This window comes from Eucyclogobius newberryi, unplaced genomic scaffold (assembly GCF_026437365.1).
Source record: "Eucyclogobius newberryi isolate DKJ021-1_F unplaced genomic scaffold, fEucNew1.0.hap1 SCAF_18, whole genome shotgun sequence".
Classification (NCBI taxonomy): Eukaryota; Metazoa; Chordata; class Actinopteri; order Gobiiformes; family Gobiidae; genus Eucyclogobius; species Eucyclogobius newberryi.
In genome coordinates this window covers 22,645,755-22,665,322 of record NW_027315812.1, presented here as the reverse complement: position 1 = coordinate 22,665,322, position 19,568 = coordinate 22,645,755, and the positions used below count along the sequence as shown (strand labels likewise).

General features: G+C 42.1%; 1 protein-coding gene across 1 annotated transcript; it reads right to left on the bottom strand.

The window, feature by feature from the left end:
• Positions 1-100: 100 nt before the first annotated feature.
• On the bottom strand, positions 101-19,221 carry LOC140364774 (uncharacterized). The gene is made up of 31 exons (XM_072451129.1): positions 19,065-19,221; positions 13,826-13,933; positions 13,615-13,751; positions 12,840-12,959; positions 12,296-12,412; positions 12,042-12,228; positions 10,857-11,022; positions 10,572-10,791; positions 10,220-10,393; positions 9,587-9,676; positions 9,221-9,310; positions 8,849-8,902; positions 8,728-8,781; positions 8,247-8,300; positions 8,117-8,170; positions 7,822-7,875; positions 7,692-7,745; positions 6,252-6,305; positions 5,435-5,479; positions 5,317-5,370; positions 5,141-5,194; positions 4,351-4,404; positions 3,993-4,064; positions 3,773-3,808; positions 3,365-3,409; positions 3,223-3,255; positions 2,980-3,135; positions 2,856-2,910; positions 2,404-2,598; positions 2,050-2,127; positions 101-929 (listed from the first exon to the last, which is right to left on the bottom strand). Exons 2-31 carry the CDS (start codon positions 13,911-13,913, stop codon positions 742-744), a joined length of 2,832 nt encoding a protein of 943 aa, XP_072307230.1. The 5' UTR covers positions 13,914-13,933; positions 19,065-19,221; the 3' UTR covers positions 101-741.
• Between the last annotated feature and the right edge of the window lie 347 nt (positions 19,222-19,568).

The following is a 19,568-nucleotide window of genomic DNA, read 5'->3' as shown; positions in this document are numbered from 1 at the left end:
GAACAGGCACTGCACGATCCTCAGCAGATACACAAAAGATGTATTTGTTGCAGTCAATATCTTATCACTGCCACTCCCAGGAATGGGAGAAGTGAAGAAAACCTTTATTTGTCTCCAACAACAGTGACACACACTACAGATATTCAATCTCCAGATGCACATATTTCTACAGTGACTCCAACACAGAACTAAAACTATCTTATTTATACTGGGGAATACATAAGATGTTCTGGTTTATCAACGGAGCTCATAGTGGAGCTGGGCTCCTTGGGTCCATACATTTTCTTCTCCAGAAGTCATCCACAAGTGGACATGTACTGCAATGATGTCATTCCATCACATGGTGTGGTCGCCCCGGTAACAGATGCCCTGTGCATGTTATACATGATAAATATAACTCTAATACAACAGCAGCTCTCACTCGTCTGTGGGGCTTTTGTATTGCTCCTCACTGTCCGTCCACAGCTCCACAAAGTCATAACTTCTGCTCCACTCACATGAAACTAATCAAAAGAGTCTATTCACCAAAATTACAGTAAAGTAAAAAATAAAGTAAATGTTATGTTTTTTTGTTTTTTACATTAGTGGCTCTCCTGAGATGGATGATTTAGGACTCAGTGTCGGCCTGTGTGTGTCCTTCAGGGCACTGTGTCTTCCCAGCGCTGTCATGGTAGAAATGACAGGATTGTGAGGGTCCACGCGGCAGTGCAAGCACTCAGTCTGTGAAGTGGCCCCTGGGCTTCACTCGCTGGGGCCCTTGCTGTAGTGGTCCCTGAGGTTATAGCTTTGATAGCACATTGAAACATCACAGACCCCTGGCAGACCGGGGCCCCCTCGTTTGCCAGGATATCCAGGAGGGCCCGGCTTCCCAGGAGTGCCTGGGATTCCTGGATGCCCGGTTCCATCAAAGCCTCGCAGACCTCGTGATCCTAGAATAGAACAAACAGAATCAACGTTTTTGGCTGTAAGTTAGCAAATATAGGGCATCTATTTTAGCACATTCACAAACACAATCAACAGAAGCATGTAGAGCATAATTATGCAACCAGGAAAATGCACTTTTATTTATGAAGCACAATTCAAGCTACAAAGAGCTTCACAAAAGACTACTATAAATGACAATACAGTAAATAACAACAGTTTCTCATGCAAGACAATAAAAATATAGATCTAGTAGATTCAACAATTCATAATTTCATGTAAATGCTGAAGTGAACAGTAATGTTTTAGCCCAGATTTAAAAGCAGTCATGGTCAGATCTTAATTACTGGGGCAGTGACGAGGAGCAGAGAAACAAAACACTGCCTCGCTCTGCCTAGTCCCTTTCACTGTCAATTAGAAGATGCATCTTAAATGTATTTAGGTGCTTGATGATTTAACGCCTTGTTCACCAGCCATAAGGGATACTTACAGTCACTTATATGGCTCACTGGAAGACAGAGACGAGATTGTAAAACTGGTGTTAGTGTGATTAGTTTTAATGGTATTTGTGAAAAGGATGAAGCAGCATTTTGGATTAGCTGCTTTTTTGCCAAAACCTGCAAAAATGTCATTAGAATAATCCAAAAAAAAGAAGCAAAAATGTAGTGTTTTGTTTAGTAAGAACATATTTAACTCAGGCTGTATTTTTAAGATGATAATGATGATAAATATGGCAGATTTTTACAAAAGGATTTAAGTGGCTAGAATGAAATAAAATGAGGGTTAGGGTCAACAATTGCATCAAGATTCTTGACTTGATTTACTGGTATCTAGTGGCCACGCCCTTGTGGAAGTCTGAGATATGTCTCTACATATCTGACTGTAAGGCAGGTTTTTACTGTGCTAATATTGACACACTGGCTATTTGTCTGGGTTTATTGTATGGGACATAGCACCTGTGTATTACACCTTTCATCAAAACTATGCAACGTTTGATCCTCTAAACGAAATGTTGTTGTTTTCTATGGCAATGAGAATAAAATCTTGAAGTGAATTGAATATGGCTTTCAGATTACCAATACCCATTTTTTAGACAAATTGTTGAACAAATGTATAGGGTGAGCATACCTGGTTGCCCGGGGTCTCCTGGAGGCCCCTGATGACCTTCTCCTTTATTGCCCTTCGGCCCTTTAGGTCCAACATCACCTGGGAACATTGCATTACAGTGTTTTCTCTTATAGTGAAAGAATGAGAGTGAACGTTAGTCTGCTTTGTAGAAGTGTGTCAGCCCTTACCACTGTAGAAACCTGTTATATTAGCCGTTAAACACCTTCCATCATGCCTGTTCAGGCAGGTTATTGTATTGAGCCATGAAATGACATTGACTTTTGATTGAATACATTTAATGGTGAAAGGTGTCACACAGACAGGTCTTGGAGCTGTTCTTGTCTAAATAGTAATAAAGATTAAAGGAGATCCTACCTTTAAGCCCTTGATCTCCTTGCCTGCCTGGAGGACCAGGATAACCTGTTGTTCCATGTGTGCCTGGGTAGCCTGGAAGTCCCATAGTGCCTTTAGGCCCTGGTGTTCCAGGTTCACCAGGGGGTCCCTTCACACTTGTACACGGGGCACATCTGTTTGGAGAGCTGACGGTCCGCAGCAGCACGGGCAAGTGGTCTATGCACAACAGCACCAGAGAGACTGTTTTATCTGATGCAGTATGTGGATGTTTAATACTGTAACTTCTTTTGAAGAGAACTTCCAACAACATGGATAATATACACAGGACAGTCAATGAGGCAACTATGAATTGCAGATATGTTGTAATCTTTTAGTTGAAAAACTAAAGTTGAAAACTGTCAGGTTTTGTCGTTGAACCTGTGTCTACATGTACAGGCGTCTCCTGCACCAGCTGATGTTGTGTGTGTACTCACTGTGCAGAGCCTGGGCGCAGAGCTTCAGGAGAAGGTCGTCTGATGGGGCTTTTCCCTAAGAACACCAACACTATGACTTATCTGTGTAACAGTGTGGTACATTTTCAATGAGCTGAGGTTTCACCGGTTTGCCGGGGTGTCCAGGTTGACCAGGCTGTCCAAGCTGACCAGGGAGTCCATCTTGGCCAGGAAACCCTCTGGGGCCTGCTGTCCCTGAATGGCCCGTGTCTCCTTTGGCCCCTACAGATCCCATAGGGCCCACGTACCCAGGTAATCCTCTCTTTGGAGCACATAGTGTTAAAGATGAACGCTTGTGAGTGTGAGCAGTGTGCGACGGTGTAATATCAAGATGATAGAAAACACAAACCTCTCCTTTCCTTCCTATGGGTCCTACGTCACCCTGAGAAAAATAACAATGATGAGGGAGTGAAACTCTGTGGCCATGTTCTGTCCACTTTGAACACACCTGCTCCTGAAAGGACCAAGCACTAAGTAAAATCCACACTTACAGGCAAACCAGGATCACCAGGATCTCCATCATGGCCTCGCTCCCCCTGAAAACACACAGCAAAATAACACATCAATCTGTGCCTGGTAAATGCGTTTTAGACCATTGATGTGATCAGCTGAATTCTGCCTACAGGGGGCAGTATGGTACCCTGAGCATCTGTCTTCTTGCCTTGCCTGTACTTCCCTCTATTTTTACTTTTATATCATCAAAAACTATTAGTCATCAATTTCTGTTTCAAGTAGTCAAATTGTTTCATACGAATGTGCTTGACTCACTTTTGACTCATCTGACTGTCAGAAAAACAACTCCCCTATTTTAGAAAGGCCCCTGGAGGCAGCAGTACAGGGACTATACAGGACCAAGAGGCACCAGAGGAACTGCACATGTACAAAGAGGGGATAGATACCTGTAAGCCTTTGCAGCCCGTTTCCCCCACATTTCCCTGCAAATGACAAAACCAACGTTAAAATCAGGGTGAAATATTTACTCTAGTCTTTTGAATTGTTGACCTGTATCATAGCAAACAGCTTTGAGACAGTCACAACTAGTGGTTTGATTTTTTTTTTTTTTGCTTAATAAAACACAGTTTGACACAAATGTAATTTCATACATCCCCCTGTACCCACCTTATGACCTTTGACACCTGGAATCCCCACCCTACCGGGTCCACCTGGGACACCTGGCTCACCCGAACAACCCTGCAGATGGCACAACAAGTGACTTTATAATCAAAAGTGTTCATATTGAGAGCTACCTGAATATATTGGGCAGTTTTGAGTTTTATTGATCCACTAAACCTGTGCTTAGAATGGCAGCACATCAAAGATAATAGATAATAGTGCCGGAGCAGGTGCAGGTGCGTGTGGCAGCGCTAACATGACGGACTTAGCATGAGGATGCCACTCTCCAAAGGGTTGAAGGAGTTTGCATGGAACAGGAGCCAAAGGGCTGTCTATCAATTATTTTTATTTGTCTCTAGTTTACCTTTTCTCCAGGTAGTCCCAAAGGTCCAACTACACCTGGATCTCCAGACATTCCCTGAACAGCAAAAGAATTATATTATCAATAACGAAACATCAGAACATTGACAATGAACATTAATTAATATGTCAACAATATTGACACGATTATGAAAAATAAATTGCACATTATTGGATTCAAAGGCATTTAAGGACAAAAACAAGGACTGCAACAGGTTCCAAGCAAAAGGAGCTGAATGGACAAAGGCTTTCATCCCCAGCTCTGTGCAGATGAAAAGATCTTAAGGAGGAGTCAACACTCTGTGATTAAAGAACATAATTAAAGCACAGCCAACACCTGACCAGCATGAAGTTTCCTGACGTTCTGCAGCAAATAGAACTCCATTTTATTAAGGGTCTCTCAATTGCCAGCGCTATTTCTGTGTTTCACTTCTATGGTGTCCCCAAGGGATCCATTTTAGCACCTATAGATTTTTTACACATGTCGTCCTCAAGCTCTGTTTTTATTCAACCAGTCCCACTGAAATATGGAATCTCTTTTTCAGTCCTGACCCCAGAAGGGAGGAACATATTGTACATGTTTTTTGTGAAAGGGGAAATTAGAGCACCTGGAGGAAACCCACATAGATATGGGGGCAAAGTGAAAGCTGCACACAGAAAGGCCCCAGGCCCGTCCGGGAGTCAAAGCCAGGACCTTCTTGCTTTGAGGAAAGTGTGATAACTACTGTGTCATATGAAAAGTGTCACACATGTCAAACCCTTGTAAGTATAAGATTCTGATACATAAAACAAACCTTGGCTCCTTCTGGGCCAGCTTCTCCGGGTGGCCCTGGGGGGCCCTGTGTTCCCTGTTGAAAGAGAAAGGACCATGGAGCAGAGTAATCTCATTCAAAAAAGAAATAAAAACCCAGTATGTGCATGTGTCACAAATATTCCTCTGTAAAAATATGCAGAAGTATCACACACACACCACTGTGCCTTTAACACCAGCAAGTCCTGGGGGTCCAGGTTGCCCTCTTTCTCCCTGAAACAAAATCATACATTGTCAGATACACACCAGACATCATCATGGTGCACAGTGAACATACCGGGGGACCAAAAGGACCTGCCGTGCCCACAGCTCCAGGCTCACCCTATGGCAGAGCAAAGTTTGATTACTGCATAAATGACAGGTTTTTGTGTGTGTTTTGTGGATGTGTTGGACGTTCTGTGTGGGATAGCATATGTCAACTCAAACACCAAGAATCTAATCTAACACAGACGTACACCTTTGTGTTTGAGTCAATCTTTTTTCACTCCAAGAAGTACAAATTTATACACTTTTCTCCTTTCCCCTTTGGATGAGTTGAGAAGAAGAGCTGAGACATGGCCCAGGTTGTTTACCTGTCTGATCCTGGATGGTAGTCATGTTTTGGCATATGTAGATTTCCTGTCACAGCCCTCTGCACTCAGAACTTGGACTGGCCCAAACAATGCACTTGGTGACCGCTGTGGTTTAATTACTGACTGTATACAGACTGGGTGTGAACATAATGACTTAAGCAGTACACAGAAGATGCACATAAACATGAAACCACTTCATTCAAGCACTGCCAACCAGATCCAGCAGTGTCGGGGAATGTGTCTTTACACAAAGTTTCTCCTTTAACACTGTCCTGTGCATTAAATCTGGCACTGTTTGTAATTAAATACATTTGAACAAGGAGCTCCTGAATCCTGAGTAAATATACTGCAACACGCTTTTCTTGTTGTCTAAGACCTGGATCAACGACCACTTTTGGCACATGCAGCTATCCAAAACTATGGTGTTTGGAAAATCTTGTGCATCCACAAGTGCCCACTTATATCAGCTGAGGGTCCTATATTAGCTCATCATCATTTTGTAAAGATTTGTTTAATATTTACCAGATCCCCTTGAAGTCCAGGAGGACCTACAGGTCCAGGGTCACCTTTCAGCCCCTGAGGAAGAACAATAAAACATCAATGTGCTTATACTGCAGGGAATAAATTGGGATAAGTGACATATAAATCTGGAGGACTTAACGGTGCATTTAACAGCTAAAAACATACACTGAAACAGAGCCATTCCACAAGACGGTTTGGAGCCATAACTTCAGTTAACATGAGATTCAGAAGTTTTATTTGTTTGTTTGTTTGTTTTTTCATTATTTTTCTTTCTCTTTCTCTCTCTCTCTCTCTCTCTCTCTCTCTCTCTTTTAGCTCATTGGCGTAATTAAACATAGCAGTGTGACATTTATTTTTTTATAAAAAAGGGACTGTGCATATTAATGAGGATATGATACATTTGTAAATATGCCATATTAAAAGGACTACAGACTACATCACAAGCACACAGACCACAGACAATAACTCCATCAGACACACATGTACAACAGAAGAGAGGACACATCACAGGGAAAGACAGGAGCAACTCACAGACTCAGGATTGATCAAAAAGGATGAGGAGAGCTGAGATCAGGTCGCGTTTTTAAGGACTTGAAGCTGGGTTCATAGTACAAATTGACTTTGAATATACAGTAGGCGAGTGGTGATCTATAAGCTGATAATGATATTAGCAGGTCAGTGGGGACAGACTGGGAGGAGCTGGTTAGGGCCTGTTCTTGTTTTATTTGAAGTGTCCGGCCACACTGCACATACAGTCGAGTGTGGGTCTACCACAATGACAAGCCTTTAATTATACAGACAAGTTGGCTATACCAGAGGACAAAGAACGACACAATGTCATATATTGTCAAAAAGGTCCATTTGACAAGGTTCATCTTCAGTGATTAATGTGCAAGGATGTCCTTTTCTCATACTGGGATATACACTCAGGATACTTTGAGCACTAATTTAGACATTTAGAAAAACATAAGGTGATAATCTGCCCCTAGCGAAATGAGAAATTGAGGGCATTTCCACTCAAACATTTGTCACTAAACTCAAATTACTCATTAACTCATTTTTTCACTGAGATAATTTTCATATAAACCACTTGTACTTTTGTCACAGACTGAGGATGTGCACAAACCTCTCATATAAATCTGATTAAGAAGACAGGATGTAAAAGAGACTGAAGCTTCGTTACTTTTGAGGCCTCACATTGGATCATTTATCCACTATAACTACTTTATATTGGGGTTCAAAGGTCAGTGCATCACTCCTTATAGACTCCTGTCCACTTTCCTATGGACTGAATGCAATCAATAGTCAGTGGAAACTTTGAAGCTAGTTTTGCATATTTTAAAGTTCAGATTCAACGGGGCAGTGGCAGTGGCAAGATCTTTTGAAAAACTTTGAACTTTTCCCTTTTTTTTCACTTTCTATAGTTTGTCTGAGACTCACCTTTAGGCCTGGGGGTCCCACCTCTCCTCTTTTCCCCACAGGTCCCGGGTCTCCCTGTGCATACACACAGTAAGAGCTAAAAACAACAACAACAACAATAACAACAGTTCAAGGGTGGAGTGGCCCTTACCATTGGTCCATGTTTCCCAGGAGGCCCTACTTCTCCTCTTTCACCAGGAGCCCCCTAAAACAAAGACAAGTCAAATGCTTAAGAAAGACATAATTTTAGGCAAACTAAAAACAATATATCTACATGTCTAAATACAATATCTAGACAAGCAAACAACAGCTTCAGTCTAGTTTAGACTGGTAAAGACCAAGTCAGGCTGAAGAACCACATCTAATACGTTACATGCACGTAACCAACAGCAAAAGCAGCTGAGTGAGTGAGTGAGTGAGTGAGTGGTGTGTACATGTATTAGTACCTTTGGTCCACTATGTCCGGGCTCTCCAGACAGACCTGGTTCCCCTTCATCTCCCTGGAAACAAACATTCTAAGTTTTGTTGACAAACTGTAGAACAAATTATAATAAAAAATATATTCACTGAATGTACCTGGACACCATTGGGACCAGGCGCTCCTTGTGGTCCTTGAGGTCCAGGTTCGCCCTGTTCAGCCCAATCAGAAATACATATAACTCAGATTGAAATGTGGCCTTGAATCAGTTTTGTATCAACATCAAAATATGAGTCATGTGAGTGACAAAATGACACTTTGGGATGAGAGCTGATTGGCTGTGCAAGGGTGGTCCAGCCAGCTTCACTTTTGCGTCTGAAAAAGACGCAAAAGTTTTAAGGCTTACAGCTTTGACCATACATATATTCAAGTGTTCTAGATTCAAGGTTTCTTAAATGATTAAGCCCCCAGCATCTGGGATAGATTGCAGGTTAAATTATTGCAGAGACACATTTTTGGAGTGTTTGTGTGCCAATAACTGTAGGTGTAGTGTGTTTCACATGAAACACAGGACTTGGTGTTAGAATGGGCTTTGGGGAGGATAGAACTGAGTGACAGACGCTCAGGTGTGAGGAGGACCTTGTTCCCAGATGCTCCAGGAGTCCCAGGTGCCCCCACTTTTCCATCTTTGCCCTGCACAAGAAATCACATGCTCATCACTTTACCTTCAGTTTAGAATGTTTAGAGAAAGAGAACTTACAGGTTTCCCATCAGGCCCGGGGGGGCCCTCCCGGCCCTTCTCCCCCCGAAAACCCTGAAAACAAGACAGACAGGCTCACATAAGCCAATCAGAAGCATGTGTTCACCTGATGGATATGATGCAGTTGCATGGACCACCAGTGTGGAAACTGTGTATGTTTTGAAGATATATTTAGTGGATCAAATGTGTCATGTCACTTAGAGGCTGTGGGATTAAGAGCGAGGTTAGTAAACTACAGATTTGCCAAATAGCCACATTTCCACATCAGATCCTGCCTGTTTCCCCTTTCATTGGTGGGTGTGGTCTGTCCCCTCTGTACCAAAATAACTGAATGTAGGAGCACACTGATAAGGAGCAGTTGTATGAGTGTACCATGCGTCCTGGGGGCCCGCGTGGCCCTGGGGGGCCCAGCACACAGTTACAGTCATCTGGTTCTTCTGGGGCTGTTCGGTTCAGAGGACACTGTGGACAGTGCAGCACAGACACATTATGGCACATGTGAACAGAGCACTCAATGTATATATTCATGGGTTTGAGAGGGAAAAGCAAGTTAGTTATTTCAAACCAAAAATGTAATTCATTTTAGAGTAAGTCTTTTGAGAGATTGTGCTGTGTACTGTACATGGTGATGTCTCACACTTACCCTTTCGTCATCCTGCCCGAGGCCAGAAGAGAAGAGACAAAGATGAGGGTTATGGAGCATCATAAACTCTGAGTGAGCAGTGTCATGAGAAGAACACAAGACTTTACCACAGAGTAGATCTCACAGGCCGTCTCTCTCTCGCTGTGTTCCGGGTCGCAGTACAGACGCAGCTTCTGGATGTCCACCTGCACAACAATCAACACTTATTTATGTATATCTGACACCTTTACAGCTGCTTCAGCTCATGGGCTTTCATCAGGTGTTTAATGCCCTCTGCTGGAAACGGTGTGGAATAAAGTTGACATTAAATTTAACAACATAGTTATAGTCAACATGACTACCTAGCAGATAAAAGATTTTAAAAAATGTCAAAAGGTTGTAAAGAACTAGTGAAGGTGTACGGATTATGATGTCTCATTTCCATAATATTATATTTAAAATATATATTAGAAAAAAAATAAAAATGTATGAAACTATTATTTATCATTTTACTAACCAATACTTTTATTTCAACAAATTATTCTTTTTTCTTTTCTTTTTTCGACCCGTAGGTTTTATTGGACAAGACAGTGCAGCGTGAAATGGGGATGAGACTGGGGATTGACTCAAACTCACGACGCTGTAATGCTTGCTATCCCTTTAACCACCATGTGGCACTATTCTAACTGTACTATATATATTTTCTAACGGTATACAGTTTTGTAATCCACTGTGAACCATGGCCTTACCGGGACAGTAAGCTCCGCCCTGCTCTTCTTGGCAACCTGCGTGTGTCCATTGATGAAGATGGGCTCCACAGGCTGCAGCTGGTGCTCCTGAATGAGCTTGTCATCCAGGAAAGCACTGACCTGTCTCAGCCTCACCACTATTTTCAGCTGGTGCCATTTTCCATCAAACAGGGCCTGACAGTGAGGAACAACACAACATGAGTCTTAAACACTAGAACAGGAACATCCACCACACAAAGATAGAGAATATGAACCATTCGCTTTGAAGAATCTGTAATTCTGTATGAAAAAAGCTTATCAAAGTAGGTTCATACTGATGTTGAACTGATCCCATCCTGAAACAACCTCGTACCTGGTAACCTGTCAGAAAGCGGACTCTCTGCTCCTTGTTGGTGACACTTGTGGTGGTAAAGATGACTGTTTTGTTCTGTCCATTCAGAGTGACTGCTGCCTGCACCTCCTTGTTCTTTGACAGCACCCTCCATAGGTCAAAGGTCAGCTTAGAGCCATTCTTCAGGCGCAGGGTGGCAACAAACACGTAGGATGGGGGGAGGCCCTCTGGGAAGATGTCCCTGTGGAAAGATGCGTTTTAAATCAATATTCTTTTCTCTGACAGTTCGCTGACTGACACGTGTACCTCGTGTGCTCTGTGATGTCTGCGCTGGCGTTCAGGGCGTAGGCCGTCTCCGTGGACAACGATCCTGGGATGCGTTTGGCTTTCGGTGGAATGTTCATGCCCAGGAGCAGCTCGAAGCCCTTCTCATCACGCGATGGCACAGGGATACGAGTCGGACACACTGACTCTGAAAAAGAAATAAAACAATATAATTAGACAAAAAATGGATTTAAAGGGGCCATATGTAAAGTTTTAGGTGGAGATGTCTTGCTTAAGGACACAACAACAGTTTGCATTAGGTTATTCCCAAGGTGGTATGGCCATTTGCAATTAGGGACACATTTCCCTGAGGGCCGTAGCATCTGGGTGCTCAACGCTCTGTCACTTTTGACACAGTGTGGGGTCATTTAAAAAATAATCTGTTTCAATAATGATACAATAATTTCTGCTATATTTGATTTGGAAAAAAATAATAATGATAAAATGCAAACAACTTTACCAAAATGGTTATGTAAACTTTACAATCCAGTACTGAACCAGGATTAAATTAGGGGTGCATGCATATTTGTCTCTATTTGCTCCTAAATTGACCCCAGTTTAATCCTGATGTAGACTTGGTTTGGTCTGGCTCTAGTACTGGTTTAGCCCCTGCCTTGGCTATATTTATTTATTTGTCTATGGGAGTTTTTATTTATTTATAGGAGATCTTCTACTGAAAGTGTTTTTCAGACTTCCTATAAGTGATCTGTTCTTGTGTATCTACCTCTGGATCTTCCTGCGTTGCACCAATGAAATTTCCCCATGTGGGACAATAAAGGAATATCTTATCTTATCTTATCTTATTTAGTTCTAGGTGTAGCCTCAAGTGTGGGAGCGCATCCTTATGTTGCACCAAAACCAAAGCAAGGTCCTAGTTTGTGTTGTTCAACGACAATGTCAATAAAACTGATTCTGATTCTGATGCTGGGACTAGACTAGTACCAGCCAGATCTGAACCTGGACTACCCCAGAATTAAACTAGGAATAAACCAGGAATAAACCAGACGTTAAGGCAGGTTTATACCATAACGTAGAACAATCTTGGCAAAGCAATAACACAAGCAGGTGAAAGACCCTCCAAACCATACATTTACACCGTCCTAACTAAAACTAGACATTTTTAAATTGATAATAAATTGGACTTTCTTGACAACAGAACCTACAGACCTTCACAAAGCCGCTGCTGCATGGCCTCTCGAATTCGGTCTATGTTGGTGTAGTCCTGGGCGTACAGGACGTAGTTGCTAGATGGCTTGTTGGCGATGGTGACGAGTTCTGAGGTGGTGATTTCTGACCCCACCCCAACAGCAAACAGGGTGATGCCTTGTGCACGTGCCTCCTCACTGGCATCCACCTGCAACACCACAGACCGTCTTTAGACAAGAGCGCGACGACGTGGAGTTCTGACATACTGTACGCACCACATCGTCCTGGGACTTTCCATCCGTCACCACCACAGTGATGCGGTTCTTCACTTGGCTGCCTCTTTGGGACGAGCCAAACACGTGGTCCACTGCAAACTTGATGGCTCTACCTGTCTGAACATACAATAGACAAATAACCACATTAGTGACTTTGTAAGCAAGTCCTTCTCTTATTTTGTCGAGCTACCTGAACAATAAATATGTGCAGTAGTACATAACAATCTAAACATGCGATTGCGGTGACTTTATACAGCCGGGACTTCCCCATAGCGGCCATTTTAAAAGGGGCAAGCGATATATAAAAACCAACACGACTGCATTCTTTTCTACGGCATAATGAGCTACGAATACTTTCATTCTTTAGACGATAACGGAAAACTAAGGTACACAACAAAGCTATCATTCAATCAGTCAACAGAGCAATGTCCTAACAGAATGCAGGTTTTTGGCATTTTGGCCTCATAATTCCTGGATTGCTGGTGCCCCTTTCAAAATGGCGGACTTGGTTGCCACTGCACAAGTATACAGTGGTGTGTCTTACCTGAGTGTTTCCCCCCATGTACTCGATACTGCTGATGGCCTGGATGACTTCTGCTTCCCCCTGGTGTTTCCCCAGAAAGAACTCCAGCCGTGGTGTGTCACTGTATTGCACGACGCCCACCTACAAAACACACAAGGAGTTTTCACACAGAAGGAACCTTTTTCATCTCCTATTTCTTCCTAGATTATGAAACAGGTGCCACACTTTGGGGACTTTTTTTTTTTTAGCTCCTGTAATTTCCAGTCAGACCACTGGTAACACAGTACATGTAGTCCTACAACACTGCCATTGTTGGGAATTCTTATTCATTTACAGACTTACACAAACCTTTTTGATGTCACTTGGACACAGTTTCTCCAAAATCAAAATTCTTAAAGGTGCAGTACCTGATTTTTACAATCTTAAAACAGAACTAGTCAATTTTAAACATTTTGCAGTGGTCCTAATTTATTGCTAATTTACCTAACACAGTTGGAGCATCCAAATTATTCACCACAATGAATTTATTAGTGCGAACAAATGATATAATGCTTTATAATTAGATGCAAACAGCACACAGCGGTCTCATTTTAACCCTAAAAACTGCTTTTGAAATATATTGGTACTGGGGCAAAGAAGATTTAACTTTATTACATACAAGTATTAGGTACTGACAGTTTAATTTGATATGTAGTCACTAAAATTCTATGTTTGTTAGTTTAATTGTATATATGTGATCAAACAGCACCCTACACATGAGTAGTGTCAGGTAGAATGTGGCGAGTGATGTCAGGACCTGTGTGTTCTGAGGGCTGATGTCAAAGTTGCTGGTGATGTTGACGAGCCACTGTTTGGCTATTTCAAAGTCTTCGGGGCCAACGCTCCAGGAGCCGTCCACGATGTAGACCAGGTCATTCTGAGCAGTGCTGCAGCCTGAACACAGTTACATTCAGATGCAAGTGTACACCGGTAATGTAAGGTCCATGGAAAAGTTGATAAAGACTTACCAGCTCGTATATTATCCCTATCCTCAGCGGCAGAGCTCACAAGCAGCACGGCACTCCACAGTGACCACAGAAACATGGCTCCTGGCATCTTCCACAACACTCTAAGCCCTTTGCAGATATGGAGATTAGAATGTAATGTTCAATCAGCTTTTCGCAAATGCAAATTTAAAATAACTTTTTTTTAAAACAATTTTGATCAATGATATCTTAGTATTTTAAAGGAGGATCTGATATCTGCTTGTCTCCAAAGTTAACTGTATCTAGCTTGAATTTTTTCAACTGAAGGTGTTTTTATTGTTAAAACATATTAATCGATTTCAGAGTGGTGAAAATGTAGCACGGTTGCCACAAAAACGAACAAGTCTAACAACATTTTCTTTTAATCAATAAAAAGTCCTCAAAATTTCAGGAAACTGAAAACCAAGTATAGTTTGCCAAGTGGCCTCACTTGCTAATCTCAATGAAGATAAATGTTTTTGATGTCAAACTGTGGAACATTTTAGGCTCCTGGGAAACAAACTGATACGGAACAGACTGGTTACATAACACCCTTTAATATTAACAAGAAAAACTTTCAAATTCATCTAAACATTTTTCTTCACAAGATGACACACTAATCCAAACAAACAATAAAAAAAAACGTACATTACAACGACCATGTTTGACTGTATTACTTTCTGCATATAAAAAAAGCTTGGTAGGAAGAGGGTGTGTGTTCTTTTGATTGCTCATTGTTGGAGAAAACCTTAATAGTTTTTTTTTATTATCACAGTCATCATTCATTCCATCCAGTCTGAGTATGTCATTGTCTATTTAAATCACGTCTCAAGAAAACAGATAAGACTGGCGTTCTTGTAAAACGCACAGACGTTAGCAGGGTCATTTAGATTTACTAGCTAGTCTTTTAGAGCTTTAGCGTACGTCCCCAAATTAGCTATAGATCACATTCACAATTACTGATGGCTGATGGGGTATTTTTGTATTGTTGATTTTTACTTCAATTTGAATGGAATAGAATAAAGCTGGGCCTTGAAATGAGAAAACCCAATGCATCCCAGGCATCCTGCCATTGCAACGCTAAAGTGTTGTTTTATTGCCAGCACAGACCTTACCTAAAAATTTTAACGAAGATGTCAAATTGTCTCAGTCTGTTAGTCACTGTCGCTTTTGTGCCTTTGAGCATGATACTTATCCCACATTTAGATTGTAGGAAATGTACAACCATTTTTATAAGAAAGTCCGAACGTGCGTAGTGTCTTTGTGAAAACTCCAAACCATGGCACATGTCTGGGCGTCGCAGCTGTCCATAAAGCGGCCCATAAAAGCTGTCTGCTGCTGTAATGTGGACTTGGCACAAACATGAGATTTGATTTCCTTGTGAAATCCAGGCTAACCAGCAGTCTTTATAAGGACCATGTTTTCTTGGTGGTTCATTGTGAAGAACAAACGTGGTTAGAGTAACCACACAGCCAGATAACAACAACAGACAACTCCAGAACAGGGATATCAAAGTCGACAAGGGTCCTGGACGGATAAAAAAGCCTGGACACAAAATAAAAACTATAATAATAATAAATGATGTTTGGTGTGTGTTTACATGCACCATATAAATCTGGTGACATGTGTCGGTTAATCAACAGATTTTAGAGTAAATATAGAATTTAAAAAATATTTTCAATGGTTTATATTTTCTCTCATATTTTCCCTCTATTTTGAAAAAGTCAGTTTGTCATTTTTAAAATATAATCTTAAAGATATGTATACTATTTGATATTTAAATGATGTGTTATTGAACAGGACAGTATAGCATTCAGAGTTTGATTCAAACTCAAGATACTGCAGCCTGCTATCTGATAACTCTCTAATATTTATAAATATTTACCACAGATACTATCCATCCAAAAAAGTAATAATTATAATTCAATTCAGTTCAATTCAATTTATTTTTGTACGCCCAAAATCACAACTGCAGTGGCCTGGAGGGGCAACAATGAAGAAGAATGTGAAAACTGTCATACTGTCATATGCACATTTGATCAGAGTCCTGTATAATGTAGCTTACATTTGCCTCATTGCAAGAATGCCCTCATATATGTGGAGTTTGCATGTCAGGCTCCCTTCACAGACTCAACAATAATATGCACCATAGTCTTAATATTCCATCTGATCAAAGTCCTTACTAAAGTTCTGCAGAAGGTTACCTGGGGTTACCTGTCTGCTCAGGCCATTGCAAGCTGATCTGACGGACCAAATGTGGGAAAAATGTCCTCTAAGTCAATAATAGTACTTTTGGGCCAATGGGACAATTTCAGTAAAACGCTGAATGGAGCTGCAAACATTATGGTCGGACAGTTCCATCATTACCACAGCGATAAACTGTAATGCACACTTTGGCAAATACAGATATTCATTCATTTTCTACCGCTTGTTCCAGCTTGGGGCCGCAAGTGTCCGGAGCCTATCCCAAGCCCATGACTTTGGGCCTTGGACGGGGCACACCCTGGACAGGGACCAGCTCATCATCAGAGGGTTAACACAGAGACATAGATACACAGACAACCATTTACTCCCACATGCATTCACTATGGGCAATTTATCAAACACATGGTGGAAGGAAGCTGGAAACCCAGATAGAACCCACGGTAGCACATGGATGACATGCAGACTCCACCCAGAGAGATCATGATGTTGGTCTGGCCCGGAAAGCTACCTTATCTAGAGCTCTAACCACTCTGCCACTGTGCACCCTCACAAACAGTGACAGAAAATAATAAATAAAATGAGGAGCCTGTGATCAAGCATTCGTGGTCCTGTTTAGGAGTTTGATTTTCAACAAAAAAGGAGAAGGTGATGAACTGTTTGCTGATGCTGGCTGGCTTTTGACCTTCATAACACAAATTAGATGTTAAAACAAAACTCAGATTAAAGTCTAACATGAGTAACAGAGTTTCAGACAGAGTGGGGCCTGAAGTTATCTTGTGGAAGGTATCAATTGTTCAAAAGCCTTGCCTATAAAATCTTGTGCAAAAGGTTTTTAGGAAATCGCATTATGCAAACAAACAACAACATCGTTTTACTTGTTTATTTCACTACATTTGTCTATTTCTGCCTGCAGGATTCTCTGAGGTTTTGGGTACCCACCTCCTCTAATGCCTGTATGAGTAATGAGTAATGAAAGACTGTGATTGCTGCTGGAGGAGATGGTCTGTTCTTATATGTTAGGGAGGAACCGAATGATTCAGTCCAGATGAGCTACAAGCAGCAAGAGCAGTGTGAAGATAGGCCTCCTTACCTGTTCTAACATCAGTTTCAGTCTACAGTTCTCACAGATATACGGAGAGCACAAGGAACTTGACATTGTTCTTTGGAGATGTGCACTTCTTCACAAACAAGAAGGAAAGTGACAATTGTGGAGCGACTGTCCTTTCCAAACCCAGGTGCACTTAGCGGTTGTGGGTGATGTGTGTCCTTTCATCGGGGAGCATCACACTAATGTGCAGAGCCCAGCCACAATCACAGCTCTGTGGTTGCTCCATCGCCCTCCGCTGGTCCCAGCCCACACTGCATTCCATGTGTGCAGATGTTGAAACCAGTGTCACCACTTCATAAAATATAGTCTGTTTGATCTCATTTCAGATTCACTGTTAAATGTATTTACCACCAAACCGTGCTCACACCTGTACCACTGTGGTCATACATGTCCCACTGTGGTCATACATGTCCCACTGTGGTCACACCTGTCCCACTGTGGTCACACCTGTCCCACTGTGGTCATACCTGTCCCATTGTAGTCACACCTGTCTCACTGTGGTCGCACCTGCCCCACTGTGGTCATATATGTCCCCCTGTAGTCACATCTGTCCCACTGTGGTCACACCTGTCCCACTGTGGTCACACCTGTCTCACTGTTGTCACACCTGCCCCACTGTGGTCATACCTGTCCCACTGTAGTCACACCTGTCTCACTGTGGTCACACCTGCCCCACTGTGGTCATATATGTCCCCCTGTGGTCATATATGTCCCCCTGTAGTCACATCTGTCCCACTGTGGTCACACCTGTCCCACTGTGGTCACACCTGTCCCACTGTGGTCACACCTGTCTCACTGTGGTCACACCTGTCCCACTGTGGTCACACCTGTCCCACTGTGGTCACACCTGTCTCACTGTGGTCACATCTGTCCCACTGTGGTCACACCTGTCCCACTGTGGTCACACCTGTCCACTGTGATCATACATGTCCCACTGTGGTCACACCTGTCCACTGTAGTCACACCTGTCCCACTGTGGTCACACCTGTCTCACTGTGGTCACATCTGTCCCACTGTGGTCACACCTGTCCACTGTGATCATACATGTCCCACTGTGGTCACACCTGTCCCACTGTAGTCACACCTGTCCACTGTAGTCACACCTGTCCCATTGTGGTCATCCATATCACACTATGGTCATACCTGTTGTACTGTAGTCACACCTGTCCCACTTTAGTCACACCAGTCCCATCAAGAATTCAAGCCCATCGTACTGTGGTCACGCATGTTGTACTATATTATATTAACTTGGATGTAACCAGGTAATAAGATAAGATAACCTTTATTTGTCCCTCAATGCGGAAATTCCAGTGTTGCCACACAGATTAGAAACAGGAGTATAATAAGGTCAAACCCATTGAGAGTATAATAAGGTCAAACCCATGGAGATTGAAACTCCTCTTTTTCAAGGGTAACCCAGTGCAAAGAGAAAAAGTTGCAGCACTTAAATGAAGAACATTTAAGAGCAAGTTAAAACACAAAAACATTTAAAAGCACAGACAATTTTCATAGGCTCTTCATTTTTTCAAGCTGAGCGAATCCCCCTCAGTGAGACCAGCGCACACAACCTCAATTCTGATTTAAAGGACACACCTGAACAATCAGTCATCCTATGGTCACACATGTCCTACAATGGTCATACCTGCTGTACAGTGGTCACACGTGTAGTACTATTCATGGTATTATGTTCACACTTGTCATATATGGTCACACCTGTCCTTCCAATCACACTTGTCTCACTGGTCATCGTTCTTCCCATCACATTTGCATCACCAGCAGTCACAAATGGTGATGCCTCTGATACCATCTGCCCAAACCACCACACCACCCCACCTGGTCCTGCACCTGTCTCACTGGCCTCACCTGTCCTATCTGCACACTGGACATAGGATGCACATGCAGGATGAAGTAAAGGAGTCTGATTCTTACCTCATGTGCTCTTCAGGCTCTGACAGAACAAAATGCAATCACATAGCAGTCCTCAGTGCAACTACTATTCAGAGGGCGGGACCGGTGGGAGGGGCCCCGCAGCCCACACACTTAACACAGTAGTCTCTATACGTACTATAGACTGTTCTACAAAAGGCATAAATATAGCATTGATTTAATTAGTGAGTCGTGGGAAGAAAAGATGTTCCATGCAAAAATCTTTAAGATTGTGTAAATATGGTCAATTAGGGTACAACCCTAATTGACCATATTTGGTAAATTATATATGCTCAATTAATTTGAGCTATAACAAAATACTGGTCAGTGGTTTAGACCAGCTCATTTGTAATTAGGATATTACAAATAATAAACATTTTAGTTGGAACATTTTGATAATGTATGATAATGTATGGTCATAATTAGCTTACATTTAGGTTTGAGCTCCTGTGATGCAAAGCAACTACCAAAGTACAGTAGCCAAAAAATTGTGTTATTTCAAATTTA

Excerpts from the sequence above, each read along its gene's own strand:
- LOC140364774 (XM_072451129.1), bottom strand. The coding sequence starts at position 13,913 with ATGCCAGGAGCCATGTTTCTGTGGTCACTGTGGAGTGCCGTGCTGCTT. Across the intron at positions 7,746-7,821 it reads CTGGGAAACATGGACCAATG|GGAGACCCGGGACCTGTGGG; the intron begins GTAAGGGCCACT and ends GTGTATGCACAG. Across the intron at positions 3,256-3,364 it reads CTGGTGATCCTGGTTTGCCT|GGTGACGTAGGACCCATAGG; the intron begins GTAAGTGTGGAT and ends TATTTTTCTCAG.